Below are 27,440 nucleotides of genomic sequence, written 5' to 3' on the forward strand. Positions count from 1 at the left end.
CCCTACAGACTTCGGGACAGACAAAGTGACCAAGCAGAGGCTGTTAGCCAAGTTCGGTACCCATGGGGATGGCCTCGACCGGGATCTTGGGTTCATGTTGCCCCATGCACACGCATACATGCAGACAAGTTTTTGGGGTGAATTTGTGCTTGCCCAAAAACTGCATGAATCCATGCAAGATTCTGTAAATCCGTTTGTTAGATTCGAATCCGTCTGACCATTGGGGCACAGACAGCCTCACACAGGGCATCTCACACCTTCAATGCATTATCTGAACTGACATAGCACCTATTGTTAAAGTTCACTTGTGAATGTATATTTTTAAAAAAAGTTCTAAGATTTACATATGAAAGAACTGAAACCAACATGGTCATTCTAAAAGATGAGAGACTTAACCAACAATCCAGGTCTTTCTCAATACAGTTGAAACTCGATTATCCGAACGTGATGGGTGGGCACTATTTCGTTTGGATAATCGAGTATTCGGAAAATCGATTAAATGCCTTTCCTCTGTGGCTCGGAGTTTTAAAGTCTGCTCCCTATTCAGGAGACTGCATCAGCACACAGCGCGCAAGGCCCTGCCCTCAGGACCATCCCCAGCCCCGTACAGCACCGCTCCCCCAAATCCAGTCCAACCTTGTTTCGCCCCCTCCACCCGCTCCCATCCCAGTCCAATCCTGCCCCCAAACCCAGTCCAACCCGTCCCCGCTCCCAGCACAAAGTGTGTGAACCCCTGCCCCCAACACAGCCATCCCCACCGCAGCCGCACTGTATACCAACATAGAGACTGCTGCTGCTGCAGCTGCCTTTGTGGGGTAAGTCTCCAAATAGCACGCACACACACACAACTTTTTGCTGCAAGCTTTTGACAAGTTCCACCTTTGCATTGTACAGGACAATTTTGGAGAGATTATTCCTGGGGAAGTGGGGGGTTAGGGTACACCCCTCTGTAGAATTCTAGGGAAAGTGTGGGGAGAGAGAGAGGGTGGGTAGTCAGTCATTTGGAGACGGTGCCTGTTTAATCACTGTAAACAAAAGACGTGATCACTGCTGGAAACATGTCTTTGTAATGTTTCTATCGGGACCTTGAGATCTCCTTCGGATAATCCAATTTTCAGATAATTGGTATTCGGATAATCGAGTTTCCTCTGTATATAATTTCACTTGCCTCACACTGTAAACTTTTGCTATAAATTCTCTGTCTTATACTCCACAACCACCTGATGAAGGAGCAGCGCTCTGAAAACCAGTGCTTCCAAATAAACCTGTTGAACTAAACCTGTTGTGTGATTTTTAATTTTGTAACCCCAGTCCAACACCACCACCTCCAAGTCATAAAAACAATGGGGATTACTTGGGGTTTCAGAACTGCAAGTATTTTCTCTCGTGTTCGTATGTTTCAGTAATATCAGAAAATTCATGAACAGCTCTTAAATTGCTTTATTTTTCTACTTTTATGTTAAGAACTGTAGTGCTAAACTTTCCTACCTATTTCTCTATTTTTCTATTTCTGTAATTAAGATTTTGTACCGAGGTACTTTGTACCTAAGATGGCGCCATGTGTTGCGACATTGTACACTTTTCACTGTACTCTTGTACCCTGTACTTTAGTACACGTGACAATAAAATCTAAATCTAAATGTGAAGAAACTAACTGGGGCAACATTTATAAGTTTAGATATATTTTATCCTAGACTGTGCTTCGCCAAGACCTTCATTTGGAAGTGCGAATGACCACTGGGTGCAGCATGCGACTGAGACAGAATTCATCTGGTCCTTGGATCTTTCTGCAAATGACTTGGAGCATCTAAATTCCATCAATCACACATGTTGTATTGCTCCATTCCTTGCACAACTACAAAAGCTGGATTTAAGTCAAAATAACTTAACAAGTTTCTCGCAACACTTGTGCACAGTAAGAACTTGTTTTTTATATATAGATATTAGAACCTATCATTTCAGACAATCTTAATCATTGAGGATTGTGTTCATTTTAATAACCTATGTAACATGAAAAAAGCAAGAAGAGAAATGAAGGAAGGAGAGTTACGTTCTATTGATATCCGTTGTAAAACCTGGAATACTTGAGTATAACTTGATATGAAAGTAAATGGTAATCTTAATAACATTATAAGATTTAAGTAACAGGAAGACACAATAAAGTCTCATTCCTTCATTTCCCTTTTCTCAGTCCCACCACTACCATTTTACTTCTGAAACAGCATCTCCAGTATGTACACGCTTTTGGTGCTGATGATATTGGATACTTTTGATGAAAGCTGAAAATGTGTTGCTGGAAAAGCGCAGCAGGTCAGGCAGCATCCAAGGAACAGGAGAATCGACGTTTCGGGCATAAGCCCTTCGCCCGAAACGTTGATTCTCCTGTTCCTTGGATGCTTCCTGACCTGCTGCGCTTTTCCAGCAACACATTTTCAGCTCTGATCTCCAGCATCTGCAGCCCTCACTTTCTCTCAAATACTTTTGATGAAAGCATTGATATCCAAAGACCATGCATTGGAAGTATGCAAAGAAGATAGATATGAGATAAGTTGTCCTATAATTTCAGTTTCATGCCAGCACTGCCATATCAGAACTCCCTGCTCCAGTAATGCCCTCTATTAACCTTGCACCACTAAGCATGTGTGAAGCAGCAGGAATGGCCTTCACTAGCAATATTTAAAAGATCATCAAGTACTTTCAGGTTAGTTGGTGATTTATCTCAATTGGCTGTTGCTTTGATTGATTGCAAAATCCCTACCATAGTTCCTTGGATGATGCCTCAGGTCTGCCAGTAATAAATTGGAGAACATTACTGGATTAAGGTATCCCTTATGCATTCACTCCTTTAATGGCAGTAGTGAGGTCTTCCTCTGTTATATTCAGACTGTACTCTTTGTGGCAATGGAAGCCAATTAAGTGCTGCATCATGGTTGGATCTACATGTGTGCCAAATTGTGTCCGCTACAAATGCATTCTGGTAAAAATGGCAAGAAAAGTTTTGTGAGAAACTGTGTTCTAAATTGGTGTTGTACTATCTCCATGTAGATTTCTTCCTCTTCACTAGTTTTAGTCCCATAACTTGACCACAGCCTAATTATGACGAGCACCTTCTCCAGCAAAATATTGTTCATCTTACCTGTTACCATCAGCATGCTAGTAAGGTGTTACTGCCTGGGTTTGTGCAATTCCTCCTTCTGCAAGAGGAAAAGAAGTGTAACAGTTAGACACAATTAAGATTTGTGGTGCATTGAGAAGTGTGTGAGGCTGGTGATGCAGATTTGGGCATGGGGATTTTGCCTTTACAATCAGTTGTAGAATGGTTTCCAGTGTCTGCTTCAGTTAACTCCCCTTTAGGAGTACAGTCTGGCCTGAGGTATGCAAACTGATTTTTACTAGCCTCACAATTTTACCCATCCTAATTGGACATGCAATAATCAACAATATGCTTGGTTCAGTTGCCTGCTTTAATAATTTGAATTAGTTGACTGCATAAAACTTGTGCACTACCTGCACCAGAAACAGTGGATGTTGTGCAGTCTTGGTTTGCAATTGGCATGCCAATGTTTGTGTTCTGTTTTGCTGGAGAGCTGGGTTGTAGAATTTCTTAAAGAAAGCAACAGATTTGTTTAGAAAGTGGCATAGTGTTCACACAACATGAACACATTTGGCACATTTTGTCATGTCAATATTTTATCAGCACATTTGTTAATGTACAAAATGCTGACATAGTTGTAAATGCTTCTAATGCAATGTAATGGAGAAAACTGATCGGGATTTATGATTTGATGAAAGATTTATTATTTTTATATTATGATGCTATTATATTTTTACTCTTAGATTCTCAGGTGTCTGACAGATTTGGATATCAGCAATAACAAGTTTACTACTTTTCCAACATGTGTACTGGAAATGCAGTCTATTACGTCCCTTGATATCTCCAGGAACAGCATTGGCCATTCTCTAATCTTGAACTCCACGTGCCCAACCCTGAAAAAATTGAATTTGTCTCAAAATCAACTCTCCTCCTTTCCAGAGTCTCTTGATAAAGCCACAGAAAAACTAGAGGAACTATTACTTAAAGGGTAAGTTTTTAGAGAGACTATTCTGTATGCTAATTCATACTGTGATTATTGCCAATAAGATTGTTAGTTATTTAAGTACAGTAACTGCTTAAGTTCTCTCCAGCACTAACAATGTAATTATAAGTGAAAGGCCAACTCACAAAGCTAAACATATGCTTTATATAACTTGACAGTGGCTCTGGAAATCACTAAAGGAGTGGAAATGTGTCATAAGCATGAAGTTGGGTTGAAGGATGCACTCTGAAATTCTCTCAAGGTTGATGTTAGATCCCACCATGTTCTTAATAATGTTCGTGAAATGCTCATCAGCTGTTTAGCTTCCCAGGTGATGACTAGGAAGATGAGTTAATGGGGGTGTGTGAGTGATGATGGGAAACAACTGTACTGTTTAATGAAGAGCCGGGCATTGATATAAAAAACCTGAACAGTTTTGTGTAATTATTGAATGGAGTCCAATAAGCTGACAGTACATTCTCTACTGACTATAGGCTGTCATTCCAAAGAAATGATCAAAATAAATACTAAGTTATAGTACTAAATTAATATAGTATAAATGTAATGTCATAGTGTTCAAGCCAAATAGCAGTTTACTCAGCTGAATGTGCAATGCCACATTTAATAATCGCCATGAAATTCAGTGTATTTTGTCACTGGAAAGAATAGTAATTTGCCACCCAATAAGCCCCATAAGATTTTGTTTATTGTCAGGAATCAAAGGAATTCAAGCGTTTGATATGTTTGCTTGCTGCATATGATGAGTTAGGATTGAAAAGGCCCAATACAATAAAGTTAGATTTAACTGATACAACATCCAATTATTGACACCACTGTTTTGCTCTGGATGGAACCTGAAGTGTAAACTTTCAGTGCATTTTGGTATGTTACATCTCATTTGTCATATTTACTGTTTTTGGCAATAAATACATTTGATGGAATGTTCGTGAGATATGCAGGTTAGGTCATGACTATTTTGTTTCCAACTGCAAGCATAGAAACTAGCTCACTGTGTCATGGGGGAGGCCTTGGATTTCACTTTTGACAGACAACAAACTGAACTATGAAATGTGAACCCAAAGCACTACTAATAATCCTAAAACATGAAATCATACAAAAGAATGCCCATGATTAATTGCCATGAAGCTGTGGTCTCAGACATTGAGCCTTTATCAGTTGAATGAGATTGCTTGAGCTGTCAGCATTTTGGAAACTGTTAACAACTTGTATGAACTTTTCTAAGCATTTGTACAAAGTTTGTTTCTGAATGTGGCAAAATTATCATCCCTTCCACTTAGATTTTTCAAAAACAAAAGCTTTACATTCGCACATCTCTGCAGTTTGAGTTCGCTCTGTATTTGCTGAGCTTAACCTGTAATTTAGATCCATCTGTTACCTCATGCTTCAGTGAAAGATATTAAGTTACATAGAAACATAGGACTCCTTTAATGCTGGAGTAGATGACTGATGAGTTGTTCACCTCTGGGAAGGAAATCTGTTTGCTTTTCAGACCTTAACTACCTAATTCAGATCAATAATCCAATAAGTGTTGTGATCCAAGAATGGCCTTTTAAAAATAAGTGGTTTGGAAGAAATATGCTTCCAATGTTTGCTGAATGACCATTTCCACTAAACTAACCACAGGATAGCCTGACTTGATGTCACAAGCTGTGATGCTTCTGTTCTCCATTATTCTCTTTTTCATTTTTATTTCACAGATTTTCATTTTGACATATGCTTTAGTTACTTTCTAACCAATGTACTCTATTCTACCAATTTTGTTATTTCCTAATTCAATCCATGTTGAAAATAATTGGAAGCTGTATCTAAAATTTGATCTGCCTGAAGAAAACCTTAAAGATGGATGTGTTGGTAAATCAGTTGCAATCAAGTCAATGTTGTATTGGTTAAAAGAACTAACATTAATCAGGCAATATTCGCCTAATTCAGAATAACCTTATTTGTTGATTTTCAATGTTTATGTTGTTGTATTATTGAATACAGGTCGATATATACAGCAAAAATGTAAAAGGAATGAATCAGAGACGAGTTCAGATCCCATCGCCATAGCTGGAGAACTTTAAAATTAATTTATTTAATATTGAGTAAAAGTCAACAACTGATTTTTGTGCATAGCTATTTGGCGGACCAATACTCTTTCCGAAAGAAAGCTGCAGACTTGACTTAGTCTGGCCTTTGTCATTTAGATGTGCATCAATGTGGTTGACTGTTAATAGCCATATAAATAATCTAACAAGCCACTTAGTTTGGGCCATTAGGAATTAGTAATAAATGGTGGCCTTGACAGAATATCTAAGCCTTAAAAAGGTAAAGTCACCAATGTCCTACCAGACTGTAGCGCTGCACTCATGCTAGAGAGACAACTGGTGGTGGTTTAACTGAGGCCAACCAGTGGTTGAGACTGAAAGTCCTTGTGATAACCTCAAACATTGTGCAAAGTAAACCCATGCTATTGGCATAATTCCACATTGGTGAACCAGTTGTCCATTATAAACCAGATCTAAGCTGCCCCAAACTAACTTCAATGAATTAATAAATACTGTTTTGTAATAGAATAAGATTAAAAAAATCTCTTGGGTTTTGTATAAGATTTCATATTCTTGTTCAGGTCAGAGGTTTTCCTTCATTGTCAATGGGATCATATTACTAACTCAATCATGAGAAAAAAGTACTCCCTCCGAGATAGCACTGAATTCCATGTGGCTCCAGTATCAAAATATGTAATACGTTTATTTCAAATAAATTCCGAAGTGGAAATCAAGGAAGTAAATTCATGAAGGCAATAAAATTTATGATTGTGGACTAATCCTCCACCTCATCCATACTTTAAGAATTTCTAGAATTGTTTGAGATTGAATTCAGATCATTGATTTGATATGATTTAACATTGGGTTAACATAGAGTAACATTGAGTAGGTCTGGAATTACATAGGTCGGACTAAGAAAAGTATTCTTTCCCTAAAAAGTATTCACCAACCAAATGGATATTCATGGCAGGAGAAAGTGAGGTTTGCAGATGCTGGAGATCAGAGCTGAAAATGTGTTGCTGGAGAAGCGCAGCAGGTCAGGCAGCATCCAGGGAACAGGAGAATCGACGTTTCGGGCATAAGCCCTTCTTCCTGAAGAAGGGCTTATGCCCGAAACGTCGATTCTCCTGTTCCCTGGATGCTGTCTGACCAGCTGCGCTTCTCCAGCAACACATTTTCAGCTCGGATATTCATGGCAGTCAATTGACTACGGAGTAAAAACCAGCAATGTTTAACATGGAACTAATATCTTAATGTTTTATTTTGTAGATTCAGAAACTTGCTTTGAATTTAATTTGGATTCTTTTTTCTCTCCATTTTAGAAATAAAATGAGGACAATTGTATCTTCACTGTGTTTGACTGAGCTTAATCTACTAGATCTTAGTCAAAACTGCATTCCTAACATTCTGGACACATTTCTGATGCAATGCTCAAAGCTAGACACATTCAGAATCTCAGAGAATCACCTCAGTAAGTATATTGATAAATAGATTCCAAAGATTAAAGGTTATAGAGTTATAGGCTGGTTAGTTACAGCACAGAAGTGACCATTTGCATTGTTGCCAACTTTCTTCAAGGGCAGTTTAGCTTGTCCCATTCCATAGTTCTTTCCTGTAAATTATTTTCCCATTCCATGTTTATTCCAATGTCCTTTTGAAAACTGTGACTGTATCTATCAACCCAGCACCCTTACAGGAGTGCCTTCCAGACTGTAACCTCACACTGCTTAAAAAAAATGTTTTCTTTATATCTATATTGATTATTTTGCTCATTGTTTTAAATCTGTGTCTGTGCCTTTTGGTTCTCCGCCTTTCCATTAATGGGAAAGTTTCTATCGACTTTGTCCAGACCTTAAAAGATTGACTTCTTAGCTGAGAAATATAAGCTCAAAGCTGTCTGAATTCCTTCTGCTATGCTGAAGCCCTTGTGAGTTTTGCATTATGGCTCTTCTAGCGACTTGACAGGAGTTGTGCTTTGTTTTTATGATAAGTGGAATATTCCTTACTTTGAGATTTTAGGAAGATTAGAGAAATTACAGTCGTGTGCCAACCTGTAATCACAGATTTAGTTTGGAAATTAAGGTTGGAAGAGAGGTACTGTTTCTGTCTTCTGTGAATTGATTGTATGAAGTAGTTGATTCTAACAAAAAAAGTAACAGTAACTTCTGTTTATAGTTCAGGCTGGATGGAATCAAATCAAAAGAATCCACCAAAATCATTCATTAGAGACAGCTGGAAAGCTTTGCAGCTGTGAGTTCCATAGAAGGAACTTGCAAACCACCAACAGTAATGAGATGATAACCAGGCAGTTTTATTTTTAATGACATCGGTTGGGGAATAAATATTGAACAGGGTGCAGGAGTGAGTATCTTCCTTCCAATAATACCATGTGATCTTTTACATCTACCAGTGATAACAGACAGAATTTGATTGTAGTGTCCCATCTAAAAGGAAAAACTCTGCTATGAAATAATACCTATGTTCCACACTAAAGCATCAGCTTATATGTGCACAAGTTTTATGTACATGGATTTTCCCAGCATCTGAATGACATGAGCAATGACAATCAATTGTGAAAAATATGATGAGTATGTAAAATTAAATTCTCAAAATCAAGGAAAAAGTAGTCTAGTTTTCCACCCAAGGTTTTCATGGTTGGATGAGAAGCTCCCTCATGAGCAGTGAGGGCCTGAACAAACGAATAGCATCCCATTATTGTCTAACCTCAGTTAATTTAAATGCAGGCTGCTATTTTCCCAGTGGAGAGAAATTTCATGCCAACAAATTCCAAGATGAATGTCAGAGTGAGCATCTGTTGGTTATAGCTCACTAGTATCTTCTCTGAGCCTCGATCTTGACCAATATTCCCCTACACCTCAGTCACACTCCAAGGGCAGTGATTGCTTGCACTCTCTGCCCATGGAAGTTGATGTTAGCATAGCACCAGTCTTCTCACCTCATCATGGCACTTTTGGGACTCCCCTTTAATGTAATTCGGCACTTCAGTATTATACGTCGGAGCTCACTGACACTGTAGGCTGGCTATTTTGTCCACAAGGAGAGGCATCCACCTGGTGCATTGGAACATGTCAAAACATGGGTCTCTCAGCTTGCTTTCTTAGTGTTCACTCACTTTGCATCCACTTGAACACTCCCATCTCTGCCTTGCCTTTTAGCACAGACAGCCAGATAGTTTATCATATTTGATCATTCGAGGGGGAATTCTGGTCAGTCAAGGATTTTTTTCCCTTTATCGGTTAGGAAAGGTAACGCAATTCAGTACGTAGGAAGTGTAGAGGGCAGGAAAGTTTTTGGGATGGGTGAGGTTGAATGCCATTAAGAAAAGATGTTGTATGCAATATTGTGAGTGGTAGTTTATGAACCTTTGTGGATGCAGTGCCAGAGTGAGTGAGTGAGTTTGAGGTAGCAAAGAGAAGATGGTGGAATGTATCCATTAACTTTTTTGCAGTGTTGCTGTGCATTTCTCTCATCTTTGAACACTGCACCGACTGAGGTGGTTACTTCAGTCCAAGCTGGTAGCATGGTGCAAAGCTGGAGTTTAAATATGATGCCTACATTGTGAATGCTGGTAGACCCCAGCATCAAGCATTGCACCACTGTTGAGGGCAGGATTGTATGAGGGTTGTCTATATTGAATGAGTTCTGTAGTATTAGATTGCATGAGACAAGTTGCGAGTACTCGTGAAGGGAGATACTCAATGAAACTTACCAAGATTGATGCAAAACTGATTTTCAGGAAAATTGAGCTCTACGTCTTTGATTCAGAGTTAATGATGCTACCAATGAGCTAAAGCTAACATGTCCTCAAAGCTATTCTGCTGCCTTTATTTCCTACAGCTTTTTATATTTCAGCCTTCTGTCAAAAATAGAAAATCAACCTATTGTAAATGGGGAGGTTTGTTTGAAGATACACTTGAAAGCACTTATTTGAAAGCACTTTGAAAAGTCTTAGGGAGATCAGATTTCTGCTCTTTTTTTGTATGTTTTTAGCTTCTCAACAAATTTCTTAATGAGGGGTATTTAAAATTTCTGTTGAATGTTTTGTGCTTTTTGTGTGGATAACCAACACCAAAGTTTGGAGTATCTTAAGGCAAATGATTTTCAGTACAGCTCGAGTCTTCATGATGATTTGTGCAAGTTTAAGAAAAGGCACTGAAAATAGGCCTCACATTAAACTCTTTGCACACTCCCTTCCCTTTAGTTTGTTTAACTGATTATGCTCACTTCAGGTCTGTGAGGAGGCTCTAAAACATCTGTTGTATTTTGTATGCCTGTGACACTAATAAGAATGTTTTAAAAGTCTTTGAGTGTAATTTGAAATGATCAAGAAACTGACTGCTATACCTCAGATTAACTAGGAAATGGATATTTCCATATTTGTTGTGGAATTACCCTGTTATGAAAATACTTCTACGAATTATAGTGGAAGCAACTTGCAAGATGCTTGTTGAGAGAATAAACTTCAAATGTTTTTGTTGTCTGGAATTTCAAATTTAGAAATTTTATTCGTTGAATGGAGGAAAGAATCCACAATAGAAGTTTACATTCCTTGAAGACTACTGTATTCAGCTGGACTTTGCAGACATAATTGGTCATTTTAGTTTAATGAAACTGTTGTCGGTGTAGTTTTAGTGGTTATGTTTTAAAATCAGCATATACCTTATTTCTCTAATGATCTTGCAATTTTAATTTGTTGAGCTTAAACAAGATTATTTCAATAACAATTCACAAAAATGTTGCATCGTAAGAAAATTAACTTTTATTCCTTCTTTGGACTTGAAAAATGTTTTAAATTCGATCTTCCTCCCTGTTGAGCTTTATTATTTTTGTTTCACTTGGGTTTGGATTCTGCATCACTGACAAATAAAATTCAGCCTCGTAACTTTTGTTCTGTGGTTTTCTAATTGTCTATTTCATTTCAACAGGTACGTTGCCAGGTTTGCCATCAAAGATTACTACAATTGATTTAGCCAGCAACAAGTTTGGCAGCGTTCCCGAAGCAGTTCTTAAGCTTCAACAGTATGTGCCATTGTCTATCAGCTTTGCTTTATATCATTTTTGAATGCATGAATGAATGTATGTGTTCATCAGAATGGGGGATATTATCCTCGAGCGTCGAATATTTTATGACCTGATGTTTCACATCAAGTGCTTCTAACTCAAGCAAAATATTTGCAGACTTGGCAGCAGCAGCATCTCATTACTATGTATGAACAATATCTGATCTCTGAAGTGTATTCCCCACAGTAACATTTTTTTTTCCACGTTCCACATCAACTGTCCTTACGGTCTTCACTAAAATGAGATTCATTCTTCTTGCATTCTGCTCCATTGTAAATAATCAAAGGTCTGAATGATCTAGGCATTGCTGGCTGTGCCAGTGTTTGTTACCTATATCTAGTTGCCTTTGAGAAGGTGGTAGTGAAATGTCATCTTGAACCACTGCTGTGTATTGGTGTAGGTTCACCCACAATGTTGTTGGGGAAGGAGTTCCAGACTATTGACCCAGTGACATTGAAGGAAAGATGATACATTTCCAAGTTATGATGGTGAGTGGCTTTAAGGGGAACTTACAGGATGTGTTGTCCCATGTATTGCTGCCCTTGTTCTTCGCAATGAATGTGACCATAGATTTGGAAAGTGCTGTCTAAGAAATCTGGGTGAATTTCTGCAATGTATCTTATAGTTGATACATACTGATGCTCCTGAGCATTAGTGGTGGAGGGAGTGAATGTTTGTGGATGCAATGCCAGTCAAGCGAGTTGGATATGTCGAACTTCTTCAATGTTAGAGCTGTACTCATCCAGGCAAGAGGGTAATATTCCATCATACTTGTGAATTGTGCCTTGTAGTTAGTGGACAGGCTTAGGGAGTCAGGAGGTGAGTTACTTACAGCAGGTATCCTTGCCTTGGGCTTCTATTACAGCCACTGTTGCAAAAACGGTGATTTCTAAAAGAAAATCTGCTATTACTGCCTGGTTCTAATAGTCAGATCTATTACACGATTGAAAATATTGCCTCTGCCACAGTCTTCAAGTGTGACCATCTATTTGATATTTTCTAATGAATCTGTTCAGAAATGTTACCACACATGTCTGGAGCTGGTGGGACTTGAACCTTGGTCTTCTGTTCCATATATAGGAACACTGACTGTTCCAAAGAGGGCTCCCAAGATGATTTTATTTTAGATAACCGCAATGTGTTGCAAATGTCAAGTGCCACGCTTGTCTAATTATGTCAAATAGCAGTCAATGAAATTAACCATGCTGATTTGCTCAATGGTATAAATCATATGCTATTAATCGGTTGAAAATGACACAGCTAAATATTTTGCATATCTAAGCTACCACTCCGTATCAACAGACACAGTTCGTCAGCTGTATACATCTTCTAAAAATGGAATTTGTAACATAATATAAAGTTGCAAAATCTGATATATAAAAACTTAGATTGAGCCAGGTTCTGTTGAAAATTCATTTATGTAACTTAATTGCAACAACCTGTAGTTTCGTAGATACCTGCGGCTTGGGTTTTTCCCTTCCTTCAATTAGACCTTCCCACTTCATAATTTTATGTGCTGCTGCGGATGAGTCACTGCAACTCTCACAGGCAATTTAGATTCCAGGAATGTTTTCAGTGTAACATCATCAAAAATAAATGATGTAACAATATTTGAGAACTGCAAATATTTAAACAACTCTATATTACTCTATTTGTATTGATGAATTTTCCCAGTTGTATCAAGTGGCCCCAAATCCTGAGGTTGAATGTTTTGTATTGTGTTCTCAAATTCCATTGCTTGCTCTAAACAGTCTTTTCTGCTATCACTGTTTCCTCCTCCAACCTTATACAGCACTGAGCATTACAGGTGATGTTGTTGCTTTAATTCTCTTGGCTGGCTCCATAGTTTGCTCAACCCTCTATGCTATGCTCCTGTATACTATTGGCAATATGAAATATTTCCCTGATAATTGGGTGTATTTCCTTAAAACTCACCACATTGTTTCCAATTTGCTCATATTTTCCCTATTTTCATTGCCCATTCCCTTCTATAACTTCCAATCCAAATCCTTAACCTGGTGCCACCATTGTTAGTGTCACATCTGCTGTGAAATGCTTCAAATATTGCCAGAGGAAGTGGTGGAGGCTGGTACAATTACGACAATTAAAAGACATCTGGATGGCTATATAAATAGAAATGGTTTAGAGAGATACGGTGGGTCAAATGCTGGCAAATGGGACTTGACTAATTTGGAATATCTAGTCAGCATGAATGATTTACACCAAAGCGTCTGTTTCCATGCTGAACAGCTCTGTGACCTAACCAGCTTGAGGCTCATGGGAGTTGATGAACTTCCATTGCTTTTGACTCATTGTGCACAGTTAACATTTTTGATAATATTCTCTGGTTATCTTTGTGGAAAATCTTTCCTACTGTTAACTTGTTGATGCACGTATTTCAAATGACCCAACTGCATTGGTAGCACTTCTGAAATAATAAGATTTTTTTAAAAAGTAATCATATATTAGAAATAGATAACTGGAATCAATTGAATAACTTCAAGACTATAAATACTACAGGGGCATTATTAAGAATGTAATCAGGAAGGCAAGGGGGGGGTATGAGATAGCTTCACCTATATAGGGCGGCACGGTGGCTCAGTGGTTAGCACTGCTGCCTCACATCACCAGGGTCCCATGTTCGGTTCCAGCCTCAGGTGACTGTCTGTGTGGAGCTTGCACATTTTCCCCATGTCTGCGTGGGTTGCCTCCGGGTGCTCCGGTTTCCTCCCACAGTCCAAAGATAGAACATAGAACATAGAAGAATACAGCGCAGTACAGGCCCTTCGGCCCTCGATGTTGCGCCGATCCAAGCCCACCTAACCTACACTAGCCCACTATCCTCCATATGCTTATCCAATGCCCGCTTAAATGCCCATAATGAGGGAGAGTCCACCACTGCTACTGGCAGGGCATTCCATGAACTCACGACTCGCTGAGTAAAGAACCTACCCCTAACATCTGTCCTATACCTACCCTCCCTTAATTTAAAGCTATGCCCCCTTGTAATAGCTGACTCCATACGTGGAAAAAGATTCTCACTGTCGACCCTATCTAAACCCCTAGCTTCCTGCAACTTGATCAGGTTCTGGAGATTAATCTACCTTTGTATTTTCGAAGACTTCCTGCAATATCCTGCCGGTCAGGTGAATTGGCCATGCTAAATTGCCCACAGTGTTAGGTGCATTAGTCAGAGGGAAATGGGTCTGGGTGGGTTACTCTTTGGAGGGTCCGTGTGGACTGGTTGGGCTGAAGGCCTGTTTCCACACTGAAGGGAATCTAATCTAAAGCTTTGGCAAATGAGGGTGAAAATTATCCACAAAGATTTTACAAGTATATTAAGAGCATGGGAGCAACTAGAGAGAGAGCAGGGCCTCTTCGAGATCAACAAGGTTGTCTTTGTGTTGAATCTCAGGCAGGAATTTGGAGAGATATTAAATGAATATTCCGTGTCAGTTTTTTTACTGTTGAGAAAGAACTCTATATTATTTTATTTGTATTGATGAATTTTCCCAATTGTATCAAGTGGCCCCAAATCCTGAAGTTGAACGTTTGTATTGTGTTCTCAAATTCCATGTATTGATGTTTCGAAAACAGTTCACATTACAGAAGATACGTGCAGGAAGTCTTAGAAAATACAAAGGTAGATTAATCTCCAGAACCTGATCAAGTTGCAGGAAGCTAGGGATGAAATTGCAGGGCGAGTTGCAGAGATATTTGTATCATCAGTAAATATGGGTGAAGTACTGGAGGATGGGGTGGCGGCTAATGTTGGGCCAGAGTTAAGAAAGGCTGTAAAGAGAAGTCTGGAAACTATAGACTTGTGAATCTTACATCAGTGTTGGGTAAGTTGTTGGAGATGAGTTTGAAAGATGGGTGTACGTGCATTTGGAGAGGCAAGGATTTATTAAATAGCATGTGTGAGAGAAATTGTGTCTCACGAACTAGAGTTTTTTTTATTGAAGCAATCAAAAAGATCGAGGCTAGAGCAGTAGACTTTGATTACTTAAACTTTGGTAAAGTCTTTGACAAGATGCTGCATGGCAAATTAATTAGTAAAGTTAGGTCACATTAGATTTAGGGTGAGCTTGCAAATTGGATCCAAAATTGGCTTTATGGTAGGTAACAGAGGGTGGCGGTGGTGAGTTGTTTCTTGGACTGGAAGCCTGTGACCAGTGGTGTTCCTCAGGAATCAGTGCTGGTTCAACTGTAGTTTACTGTAGTTTGTTATTTGTATAAATAATTTAGATGAGAATATAGGAGGCATGGTTAGCAAATTTGCAGATGACACCAAAATTGGTAGTTATAGTGGACAGTGAAGAAAGTTATATCTAAGATTACAAAGGGATCTTGATCAACTGGGTCAATGGGCTGAGGAGTAGTAGGTGGAGTTTAATTTGAATAAATGTGAGGTATTCTTTGAAATTTGTGTCACAGGTAGACAGGGTGGTTAACGAAGCGTTTACATGCTGGCTTTCATTTCTCAGACCTATGATTATAGGAGTTAGGTTCTCATGTTGAGATTGCACGGGACATTGGTGAGGCCTCCTCTGGTGTACTGTATGCAGTTCTGATTGCCTTTTATAGGAAGGATATTATTAAACTGGACAGGGTTCAGAAAAGATTTACCAGGATATTGCTCGGATTGGAGGGTTTGAGTTAGAAGGAAAGGCTGGGACATTGTCAGTGGAGCATAGGAGGTTGAAGGGTGACCTTATTGAGGTTTATAAAGTTATGCATGGCATAGATAAGGTGAATGACAAGAGTCTTTTCCCTAAGGTGGTGGAGTTCAAACCTAGGGGGCATATTTTTAAGGTGAGAGGAGAAGGAATTAAAAAGAACATGAGGGGCAATTTATTTTACACAGACAGTGGTTCATATGTGGAATGAACTACCAGGTACAGTTACACTGTTGAAAAGGCTTTTGGATAAGTTCACGAATAGGAAAGGTTTAGAGGGATATGGGCCAAATGCAGGTAAATGAAACTAGTTTTGTTTGAGGATGTGGACTGTTGGATTGGAGGGTGTTCTGTGCTGTGTGACTCTATGAAATTTCTGTGTTTATGTAAATAATACATCAGTTGTGAAGCTGAAGTTATGTTAACTCATGCATTGTTCTGTTGGCATTCTAAATAGCATTGATTAAATAATGGGAAAATGCAGGCATGAGGATAGGATAAATAGACAAAATCTTTTCCCTGGTGTGGGGGAGTCGAGAACTAGAGGGCATGGGTTTAGGGTGAGAAGGGAAAGCTATAAAAGTTTTGAAACAACAAGTTGAGTAATTCTCTCTTTGGTCTTATGACTGATGCACTATTATGTAGCCTTTTAATAATTTCCATGTACTGTATAGAATGAGTGCTGGGTTTAAACTGTGGATATTTAATGATGCATATATTGAGTTAAGCTCAATGTTTTGAAGGGAGTCTGAAAGCACATATGAATATTTAGGAATTCAGTAAATTAAATAATTAGTCCTGTTTTTGCTGTCTTGCAATTGACTACCATAAATTTAGTTTATTTTTAGAAAATGATGTGTGTTATCTTTATTTTCTTTCTAGTTTAAGGAGTGTCAACCTAAGTCACAACAACATATCCGAGCTTCCTGGGCCTTTACATTGGGAGTCTTCAAGTTTAAGGGAGTTGATATTCAGCCATAACCAAATCAGTGTTTTGGATTTGAGTGAAGGAGTGAATAAATGGTCAAGACTAGAAAAGCTGAATCTCACTAATAACAAATTGAAGGAGGTGAAATTTTGAATTTTATGTTAATACATTGTAAATTAATTAACTAATTATTGAAGCTTTCTAAAAATCTTTCTAGCATGTCAGAAATGTAAAAGAAATTTTTTTTTTAAATGTGCCTTGCTACAGTTGTCCACATTCATGTTTTTGAAATGTTTAGGTTTAATTGATTTTCTATTTAGATATATCAAGGCTTCAGTTGCAATTTAATTTGGACTTTCTGTTGCTTTCAGCTACCTCCTCAAATTGGTCTGCTAGAAAACATGACATCATTACTCTTGAGTAATAACTCTGACTTGAAATCCTTGCCAAATGAAATGGGGAAGCTGCATAAGTTGTGGGAGCTTGAACTACAAGGGTTGTTTCTGGATTTGGATTTAAAACATGTGGGCAGCAAAACAAAAGATATCATCAGGTGACAAACTTTACTTCAAAAAACAAACTATGTTTTGTGCTAGTTTCTGGAAATTGAAAGGAGTTTATGCAGGTGTTATAAAAACCTTGTCTTTTATTTTTATGTTTTTAAAAATCATGGTCTGAAATGAGAAAAAACTATTTTAAAATCAGATTTTAAAAGATTGTCATGGACGAGTTAGACTGAAGGGCCTGTTTCTGTGCTGTATGACTCTTCTTTCTGAGTGTTTTCAAAAGCAAATAATCTGACACTTACTGCAAGCATCATTTCAACAGCTGCTTGAAAAGATAAATGATGATTAGGTCGCAGAGGCAAGGATTCTGTATTCTGATGGGGCTTTGGTTGGTAATAACAAGTCTATGGACTAGTGACCAGTTATCGATGATTAAGGTCTTGTGTCTGCCAACAGAAGTGTGATTTGAAAATTACGTGACATAGTTTTGTGTTTATTGAGACTTGGAAGTGTGTGAAATATGAAACTAAAAGACCAATTATGTTATTGTTTCACTTGGGTATAAAGTGACTGGACTATTACACCTTGAAGGAGAGACTGCTTCTGTTTCTAGGATGCTTGCTAGCTTGCACTACTTTACATTCATTCAGTACAATTCCATACAAAGTCAAAACTTTTTAGAAGTTAATTTGATCACTATTTTCTAGTCACAGTGCAATGGAACATGTTGCCAGTCTGCAGTTAGAGTAGATGTGTAGATTTTGTATTAAGAACCCTGGTTCTCCATTAAAGAATATTGGCTCAGGTTTTGGTCTGAGTGTTGAAGAAATGGCTGTGATACCTCATGTATAGTTGTCAAAACCTTTTCACAGGGTAGTTACTGGACATTCCTGTATATGCCTAATCCAAAGTGGCAGCCTCTATAAGGGGCTGCAGTGTCTGTGAACAACATCAACAACAAGTGACTCTTCAAACCAATCAGATATTTTAAATCCTTATTTGGAGGCACAGACTAATAACATGGAAGCAGAAAACAGGAAATATTAATGAAGTTTGAATCATTGTACAGAAGGCAAAAAAAAATCCATAAGGAACAGATTATAAGAGAGAACTTGTTTTGCTAAAAGTGTAGGATGAATTTTCTTCTGAGTGAATGATATACCACATTTGTAAATTTTCTTTATAGTGGCTAGAAATTCTTTATCTGTTGTTAGCACTTAGTGCATCTGTTTCCTTACTGCACTCAAACTAGCATTTTCATCAGTCTTTAGTGTGGAACCTATGATGCATTGGTTTGGGTTCATGTCATTATGGTGATTTCCATGGAATCTCTATGGTGTAGAAACAGGCCATTCAGCCCAACAAGACCACACTGACCCTCTGAAGAGCAACCCACCCAGACCATCCCCCTACTCTATCCCTGTAACCCTGCATTTCCCATGGTTAACACACCTAACCTACAAATCCCTAAACACTATAGGAAATTTAGCACGGCCAATTCACATCTTTGGACAGTGGGAGAAAATCCAGAGCACTTGGTGGAAACCCACTCAGACACAGAGAAAATGTGCAAACTCCACACTGATAGTAAATTGAACTGGGCTTCTGGCACTGTGAGGTAGCAGTGCTAAACACTGAGCCACCATGCTGCACCTGTATAGATTCTCTGTCCTCTGTGATTCCCCAATTCCCACCATCCACTTAGTTCCCAAGCTGAGTCAGTTTTGGGGTCAATATTAATTTGATTGCACCTTCATTATTTTTCTCAAGAATTCTCTTATGTATCTTTCTCATTTTAGATTTCTGCATCAGCGCTTGAAGAAAGCTGTGCCTTATTACAGAATGAAACTTATGATAGTGGGAAATGCTGGTAGTGGAAAAACCACATTGCTTCAGCAGCTGATGAAATGCAAGCAACCAAACCTGGAGCGAGAGAAAGCCACGATTGGAATTGATGTTAAGGAGTGGTCAATTCATGTAAAAGAAAAGAAAGGGAAGCGAAAGGAATGCACGTTGAGTGTCTGGGATTTTGCAGGTAAATTGCTGCTTGTTTTCCTGAGGCTTGTTTTCTTAAACTTTAAATATCCAGCTTGTTTTTGTTCCCTTCAGTCAAACTTCACCTGCTAAGATCTGATTTGTGACATGCCTACACCACTGTTGGAATTGAGAAGCATGTAAGTTTGGTGTTTTCATCTGATTACCAAGATTGTAGCACAGGAGAAAGCGTGTCTCTTACTTCAGGTGGTGCAGTGGTAGTGCCCTTACGTCTGAAACAGGAGGATTGGGTTCAGGTCGTACTTTTTCTCGAGGTGTGTAATAACATCCCTGAACAAGTTGATTACTTACTCATTCCTGGCTGCTGTGTGCTCAGCACTGTTGTGCTCTTAAAAACAGTCTGTCCCTCTTCAAGGAAAGCTGCACTGAATAGCAATGTTGCAGTTTAAAAAATTGCAAATGAAACAAATGTAGGCAAGATGAGGGTTCCTGTGTGATGAATTTGATGCTGAAGAAATTAGTGTTAGTGCAGCATGATACCATGGTTTTCAGCTTTTAAGGATCAAACTCAGAGTGAATTGGGAGCAAATGACAAAGGAAGTAAATCTTGGTATCTGGACTTAAGGGCATGACAGTTGTGCCATGAGAATGGTCATTGTCAGTGACTGTGCCTTCACGTGACATTTCCTGCCACAACACAGACAACATCTCATCTCATCACACTACTGTTGTTCACCCAGCAGCACTCCATGGCATTCATTTGCATGCATAGCTCATACCTAGATATTCCACCTCCTTCCTCATTATAAATCAAGCACAAAATGTAACTGGCCAATTTTCTTTTTAAATAATCATGCAATTTTATTTTTATAAGGGCAAGAAGAGTTCTACAGCACACATCCCCACTTTATGTCTCCACGAGCCCTATACCTTGTTGTCTGTGACCTTAGTAAAGGAGTTGGTGAAATTGATGCTATCAAACATTGGCTGTTTAACATAAAGGTATGAAAGGACTGTCACCATTCCCGTATTTCCCCATTTTTGCATAGTCTTGTATATATTGTCATATTGCTTACTGGTAGTATTCTTTCTGTGGATTAATTGAGGAAATCCAGTCGATTCTGCTATAATGTGTGTTTCTCAATGCAAATTAGCTTTAATGTGATTGAAGAATTTAGCCTGCTATTTGTAGAACATGACTTATCCTTACCTGTATTGGTAAAAACGCGATTCCAGCCCCATTAGTTTAAATGGAGTGGCTACTGAGTGATTTTTTTATATAGCAAGTTCGTATGAGAATGGAACTATCGCGTTATAGCAGAACTGACTGTAGTTAGTATAATTTATTAAACTGTATTTTACCCGGGTATCAATGTCCCTGCCTTCTTGGTGGAAAACTTTCGAGCAAACCCACCTGTATTCGGCCAATCTACATCACAGCCATTTAATCTGCATTGAAACTTTTTTTTCTGCTTGAGACAAAAAAATGCAAATGCTAGAATCCAAAGTAGACAACCAGGAGGTTGGAAAAACACAGCAAACCAGGCAGGATCAGGAGATGGAAAAGTCAACGTTTTGGGTATAACCCTTCTTCAGAAATGGAGGTGGGGATAGGGGGAGCTGCAAATAAAGAGAGGAGGTTTAGGGTTATGGGTGGGAGAGGGACAGAGTGGTGAGGTAGTGATAGGAGAATGCAGGTGGTAGGTATAACCTGCTTGGTCAATAGGAGGAATGAATCCAGGGTTGATAGCTAGAGGGAAGGTTGGTTGGAGGGCAGTTACCAACAGGATTCTTTCCTCTTATTGACCAACCAGCTCATACCCACCATCTGTATTCACCTATCACTACCTCGTCACTTCGCCCCTCTCTCCACCCCTCTCTCCACCAATAACCAACCCTCCACCTCTTTATCTGCAACTCCCGCTAATTTCTGAAGAAGGGTTATACTCGAAGCGTTGACTTCTCCACCTCCTGATGCTGCTTGGCTTGCTGTGTTCCTCCAGCCTCCCACTTGCCTACTTTCCTTGGCTTGATGAAGGAACTCTGTCATCATTCCAGAGGAAGACCTGCCTCTGGATTCTGCCTGACTAACTGTGCTTTTCCAGCACCACACTCTTCAACTCTGGAAGCTGTCAGCCAATCAAATTACCACCGGTTCTCCTTCCAGCAGGCCCACTGGCAGTTGGTGGTTACTGGGCTTGACAGGGTGGGATTGAGGTGGAATACCTTCTGGGCATTCTCCATTGGGCACTGAGTATCCAAACAAGAGACCCCTACATATTCCAAACTAGCCACAAGTTTGCTGGAGACATTGGCCACCCTAGCCCCCATGGCTAATATCTCTCTGTTTATGAGAGGAGACCTTTTATATAGCCATTAATTAGCCACTTCCAATTGACATGCAATCATGATATCTTCCCCAGTCTTCCTTAAAAATTCCTGTCCTGCACTTGGAGCACTAAATCTTGTCCTAAAAATTTTAGCAATAAAGAAGATATTTTTCACACCATCCTTTTTTGATTGTTTTAAACACATCTTTTTCCAGTATGTGCTCAATTACTTGGGTTGCCAGAGGAAAGAGCATTAACCCAAACCCTAACCAAATCAAATCATCCAAATATGAAACTCCATTAATGATTTTTTGATTGGTACAGTAAAAATCAATTCCTCAGTGGTCACAAGATTTTGTACATTACAGTTGTAAGGAACAGAGGACACTGGGATAGAACATAGAACATATAGAACATAGAAAAATACAGCGCAGTACAGGCCCTTTGGTCCTCGATGTTGCGCCGATCCAAGCCCACCTAACCTACACTAGCCCACTATCCTCCATATGCCTATCCAATGCCCGTTTAAATGCCCATAAAGAGGGAGAGTCCACCACTGCTACTGGCAGGGCATTCCATGAACTCACGACTCGCTGAGTAAAGAATCTACCCCTAACATCTGTCCTATACCTACCACCCCTTAATTTAAAGCTAATCCCCCTCGTAATAGCTGACTCCATACGTGGAAAAAGGTTCTCATGGTCAGCTGACTCCATACGTGGAAACAGGTTCTCATGATACTTCACATATATTGTTTTGCTGAGTATAAGAGAAAGTAAAACATCTTGAACTCATAATTTATTTCGACTGATCTTAACACTAATTCTTGTGTTAACTCATATTGTATTCTTGTACAATATGCACTTTGAATGTTACCTGTGCGCATACAGTCGGTTTCAGGTATATGATGTCTTTTTTTTGTGTTTCTTAATTAAGATAGTTGATTTCTAATATGTTTAAAAGTTTTTTTGTTTCTATTAATAGGCCTGTGCCTCATCCTGTCCTGTAATTCTTGTCGGTACGCACGTTGATATGACTAATGAAAAACACCAAAAAAATTGCATATCCAAAATTAAGATGGAATTCCTTCAGAACCATGATTTTCCTCCCATCCGTGATTACCATTTTGTGGTGGCCACAGAGGAGTCTGACTCTGTTTTAAAACTGCGTAGAGCCATTATTACTGAAATACAGAGTTTCAAGGTGCTCAAAAGAAGTGTTATAAAGACTGGAGTTGTGTGTATGTGTAAGGATACTAACCAGAGTCTCAAACTTCAATGTTTTAATTGGGTCTAGTTCCATAATTAATGTCACTTATTTTCATCAATCATTACACAGCCATTCAGCAATGATATTATTTGATTACTATAAAATTTGTGTTTCAATAAACTTCCTGCAGACACATTTCCTTTGTAGTCCATCTAAAACAAATGTACAAAATGCCAGATGATGACTGCAGAGGGCATTATTTTATCATGTAGCCCAATTCTCCATACTGTTTCAGTTTTCTTCTGCGTGCGTTCATTCATTTATCATTATGAAAATCTTCAGATTTGGAATTTCCCTTAAATTTACTTGTTAAAGTAAAAAATTTGCATTTCTGTGCATTCATTGTGGAACAGTGGATCCCTGCGCATAATTAGACAGAAGTAAATTAACTTACAAGACAACTTGCAGTAAATTATTCATTGCCAGAATGAAGCTCATGTGGTTTATAATCACCTGTTGGTTCAAGGACCTTATATTTATCATCATGGCCACAACAGGCTACATACTCAGATTACCTTCAAATGAAGAGAAAGTAATTGTATAGAGTATCTGAAGATCAGGGAAGAAACTCTGAGAAGAGGTCATATTTCATTTCATAAATTATTTTTCATAGACTACTATTATTACAGTCTAAGCAGACCTCTGAGGTTAAGGATTAGAACCCAGCTCAGTTTAAACTGATGATGAAGTCATTGCGACAAATCTGTGGGATCAACTATGAGTGAATTATATGCATCATCTTTACTCCTATACAAGCAGCATTTTTTCATGATGAAATCTTTTTAAGATTATCAATTAGAAATAAAACAACAATGAAAGTTTAAGCAAATCGTAGAATTAATAGGTCTTTGCTAGCAGCTAAATTTAAATTAAATTGCTTCTGCATGCTAACTTGCCAATTTTTATGGCTTTGTTACTGTCTGTTCTAATTATTTTATAGCCTGCTTTCTTGTTGCATGAGTGGTCTGCTTTGACATGACAAAATGAGGTTCATATTTTCAAACAATATTTTTCAGATCAGAGACCAGCCAGTAATAGGTCAGCTCATACCTCATAGTTATATGGAATTGGAAAAGAGGATTATACAGGAACGAAAGAATGTTTTATCAGAATTTCCAGTAATTCATCAACAGCGATTGCTGGAAATAGTTCAAGAGAATCATTTGCAACTGGATGAAAATGAACTGCCCCACGCTGTTCACTTCCTCAATGAATCTGGTACTTTAATATTTAAGTGTCTGTAACAGCAACTAAGTGATCTGTTCCAAATAGTTACTCTGCCTAATTAGTCTTGCCTATGTGAGAGGGGAGGTGTTTGTTTCTATTCAAAAAGGGACAAAGCCAGTTTATTCTAGTAGATGCTGCAGAATAAATGAATATCTGTTTGCAGATTTGATTGATTTTTAATGAACTGTGTTTAAAATGGTATTTTCATTTCAGTTTTTTTGTCACTTTCTCTTTTTAGACTTCTCCTTAATGCAGTTAATCAAGTAGTCATCACCCACCTCTTTCTTTAAGTAGTTTAAGATAACTACTTAAGATAAAAGAGTATGTGAAAACAAGAAGGATGGTTTTCTGATTTTAACTGCTGACAGGAGTCTGCTGAGAAATGTCACTTAGGCTCCTAATCTCTAGAATTCTCATCTAACTTCTACTTTGCTTTCTCCTTTAACTGTCCTCCTGAAAGCCCATCTCTTTTAGATTTTGCTCATTTCCACCAGTAAATCTATCTGTGGCGTGGTGTCCATTACTTTTCTTTGGATATCTATGATGTGCTATAGAACAGTTTTCTTTGTCATAGTAATCGCAATTCTAAAGTAACAAATGGTACAACCAGAGGGAAAAAAAATGCAGGTGTATTCTTAAATGACATTTTAAAATGGTCAGAGAATTCAGCTGAATGTATTACTTTCACTTTTGCCATTCATGCCTATTGGAGAATCAAGATGCTATATCACTATCATAGACTTAACAGAAGGGAAAAGAAGGTCAATTAGGGAATCCGGTTCTCTCTAAGTGGAATATATATGTTTACTTAAACCTATTTAAGTTGAAAAGGTTACTGCTGCTTATGCAGTTGCATGCAATTCAGTACCCTTGTGGAAGTGATGCAAATTATCAAGAGCTTTAGAAATCAACAACAAAAGTGCTTTGCAACAAATTGCAACTCAGAATTCAAATGTTTACCTTCCATTATGATTCAGCATTGTAAGCAAGTTTTAACCAATTGCACTATTTTGAAGGTGTTTTCTCTCTACAGGTGTGCTACTGCACTTCCATGACCCAGCTCTTCACCTGCGGGATCTTTATTTTATAATTCCACAATGGCTGTGTAAGATGATGGCACAGGTACAACTATTAGATGAGTTCACCTTATGTTGTACAATCAATTATATTTGAAATATCGTTCAGACTGTGAAATTCCTTTGCTACTTAAATCGAAGCACTTGTTATAAAGTAATGCAGCAATATTTACAGAATATAATTTCATCGTCTTGCATTTTAAGAAAACTTTAGCACAGTTTTGTTTTGTATCAGCTTTCACAAATAATACGATCCGTGGAATTCAATGCAGAGAAGGTATTTGTGTTAATTTTTGTAGTTTTGCATGTAACTGTTGCTATCAGCAAAGTATGAATGTATAGGGAATATGTTGAAGGTTATAATCATGATTGGGTTTAACAAAAAAGATCATACTTGATACTTCTGTTATGGTAAATGTTTCCCCTTATGGATAATCTAGAAGTTAGAGGAAAATTTCAGAATGAACAGTTTCCCATTTAAGAGATGAAGAAGAATTTCTTCTGTGAGGATCACTAATCTTAGAATTTGCTCTGTTCTTAATATTCATTTCTTTCGAAACAAGTTTCTTTGATTATCTCACATTCCCAACCAAAGCGATATAAAGAAAAATCTTCTACTTTTTTAACAAATTTCCAGTTCTGTGCTATTTGGTAGTGACAGTGCAAATATATGCAAAAATGCACTTGTAGCATTTTTAGTATTAGAATTAGGTTTTATTGGTACATGTACTCAAGTACAGGAGTACAGTGAAAGGTTTACAATGTTGCCTATCATGTTGTCATCTTAGGTACAAAGTACTTACGTACAAATCTTAGATACAAGAAGAGGAATAAAGAAGAAGAAAAATTGTGTTACCTTACAGTGATTTATTGTATAAATTAGAAGTAAGACATACTTAAAAAGATAAACATTACAGTCAGATAAACACATTACAGATAAACATTACATTGCAGTAGATCAGCGCAGGGGCTTCCACATATGGTCTGACCGGCCTCGCAAGCCGTTGACCGCCTGCGCTGGACCCCAGTCCAACAACCATCCCTGCTGCACTACAACGCTCCATACTTCTAGCTTGCTCCGGCTCTCAGCCACTCCGCACTGCTCCGTGCCTCCAGACCACTTTGTTCTGGCTCTTAGCTGCTCCAAGGTAAGTTCTCTTTTATTAAAAAACACTTTAAAGTCTTAGGAAAAAAAAGAGAGGCAGAGAAAGGAAGGAAAAAAGGAAAAGGTTTGGATACCTGAATTTCATTTTGATCTATTGTGTGGGGTCGTATAGCTCTCATATAGTTAATGAAATGTGGTACAAGCTAGATTGAACATGACTGGGACATATTGGCACACTTCGTCATGATCCTGACCTAATTAAATCAATTATTAAATTGAAAATTGGATTGAAAATTAGATTGATTTCATGTAGAATTGCTCCAAAATATTACAAATATCAATGAATGCATTTTGTTTTTGAAATTTAGATTGTGACTGTAAAAGCAGCAACTTGTCCAAAGCATCCTTGTGGAATTATTTATCGATCAGATGTCGAGAACTTTCTCTCACAGAAAAACAGTTTCCCTCAGAAGTACATATCCCAATACATAAAGCTTCTGGAAAAGTTCCAAATTGTTTTGCCTTTAGGAGAGGAACAACTACTTGTTCCAAGCAGGTATCTCTTGATAAAAAACACATTAATCATGTGCAGAGTTCATGAATAAAAATATGTATATCAAAGAATATTAAGTAAACAAAAGAGGAGGAATAAGACATAGTTTTCCATAGTGGTTGTGTGGTTCTTCATCGATTTGTAGGAATAAAAATAAATATAACTAGAAAGTTTAAAAAGCAGCTTTATGTTGCATGTACACTGCACTTGCATTTTATTACAAATAGTCTTGAAGTTTTAATGTGCTTTTTGTAGTCTGGCATAATGGTAATGCCAGTGTATAAGTAATCCAGAGGTCCAGGCTCTGGCACCAATATTTCAAATCCCAACATAAACAGCAGGTGGTTTTAAATTCAGTTGGTAAATCTTGAACACGCCTTTAGTCTCAGCAATAGTGACCATGAAACTACCATTCATTGTCCTAAAAGAAATCCAGTTTACTGAGGTCCTTTTGGGAAGGAAATCTGCCATCCTTATTTATTCTCGTCTACATGTGAGTCCAAATCCGTAGAGATGTGATTGATTCTTAAATGTAATCTGAAATGGCAAGCAAACCATTCAGTTCA

General features: G+C 38.2%; 1 protein-coding gene across 1 annotated transcript in view; it reads left to right on the forward strand.

Annotated features, from left to right (window-relative positions):
• Nucleotides 1–27,440, forward strand: part of lrrk2 (leucine-rich repeat kinase 2) — a 137,733-nt gene that overhangs the window by 65,206 nt on the left and 45,087 nt on the right. The window contains exons 23-34 of the mRNA XM_043713611.1: nucleotides 1,695–1,915; nucleotides 3,838–4,082; nucleotides 7,447–7,595; nucleotides 11,071–11,164; nucleotides 16,768–16,954; nucleotides 17,185–17,366; nucleotides 19,119–19,354; nucleotides 20,189–20,316; nucleotides 22,629–22,847; nucleotides 23,930–24,131; nucleotides 25,174–25,262; nucleotides 26,690–26,877. Coding sequence (XP_043569546.1) covers nucleotides 1,695–1,915; nucleotides 3,838–4,082; nucleotides 7,447–7,595; nucleotides 11,071–11,164; nucleotides 16,768–16,954; nucleotides 17,185–17,366; nucleotides 19,119–19,354; nucleotides 20,189–20,316; nucleotides 22,629–22,847; nucleotides 23,930–24,131; nucleotides 25,174–25,262; nucleotides 26,690–26,877 — 2,140 coding nt within the window. The remainder of the gene's footprint in view (nucleotides 1–1,694; nucleotides 1,916–3,837; nucleotides 4,083–7,446; nucleotides 7,596–11,070; nucleotides 11,165–16,767; nucleotides 16,955–17,184; nucleotides 17,367–19,118; nucleotides 19,355–20,188; nucleotides 20,317–22,628; nucleotides 22,848–23,929; nucleotides 24,132–25,173; nucleotides 25,263–26,689; nucleotides 26,878–27,440) is intronic.

The sequence above is a fragment of the Chiloscyllium plagiosum genome, chromosome 23 (genome assembly GCF_004010195.1).
Source record: "Chiloscyllium plagiosum isolate BGI_BamShark_2017 chromosome 23, ASM401019v2, whole genome shotgun sequence".
In the NCBI taxonomy this organism is placed as follows: Eukaryota; Metazoa; Chordata; class Chondrichthyes; order Orectolobiformes; family Hemiscylliidae; genus Chiloscyllium; species Chiloscyllium plagiosum.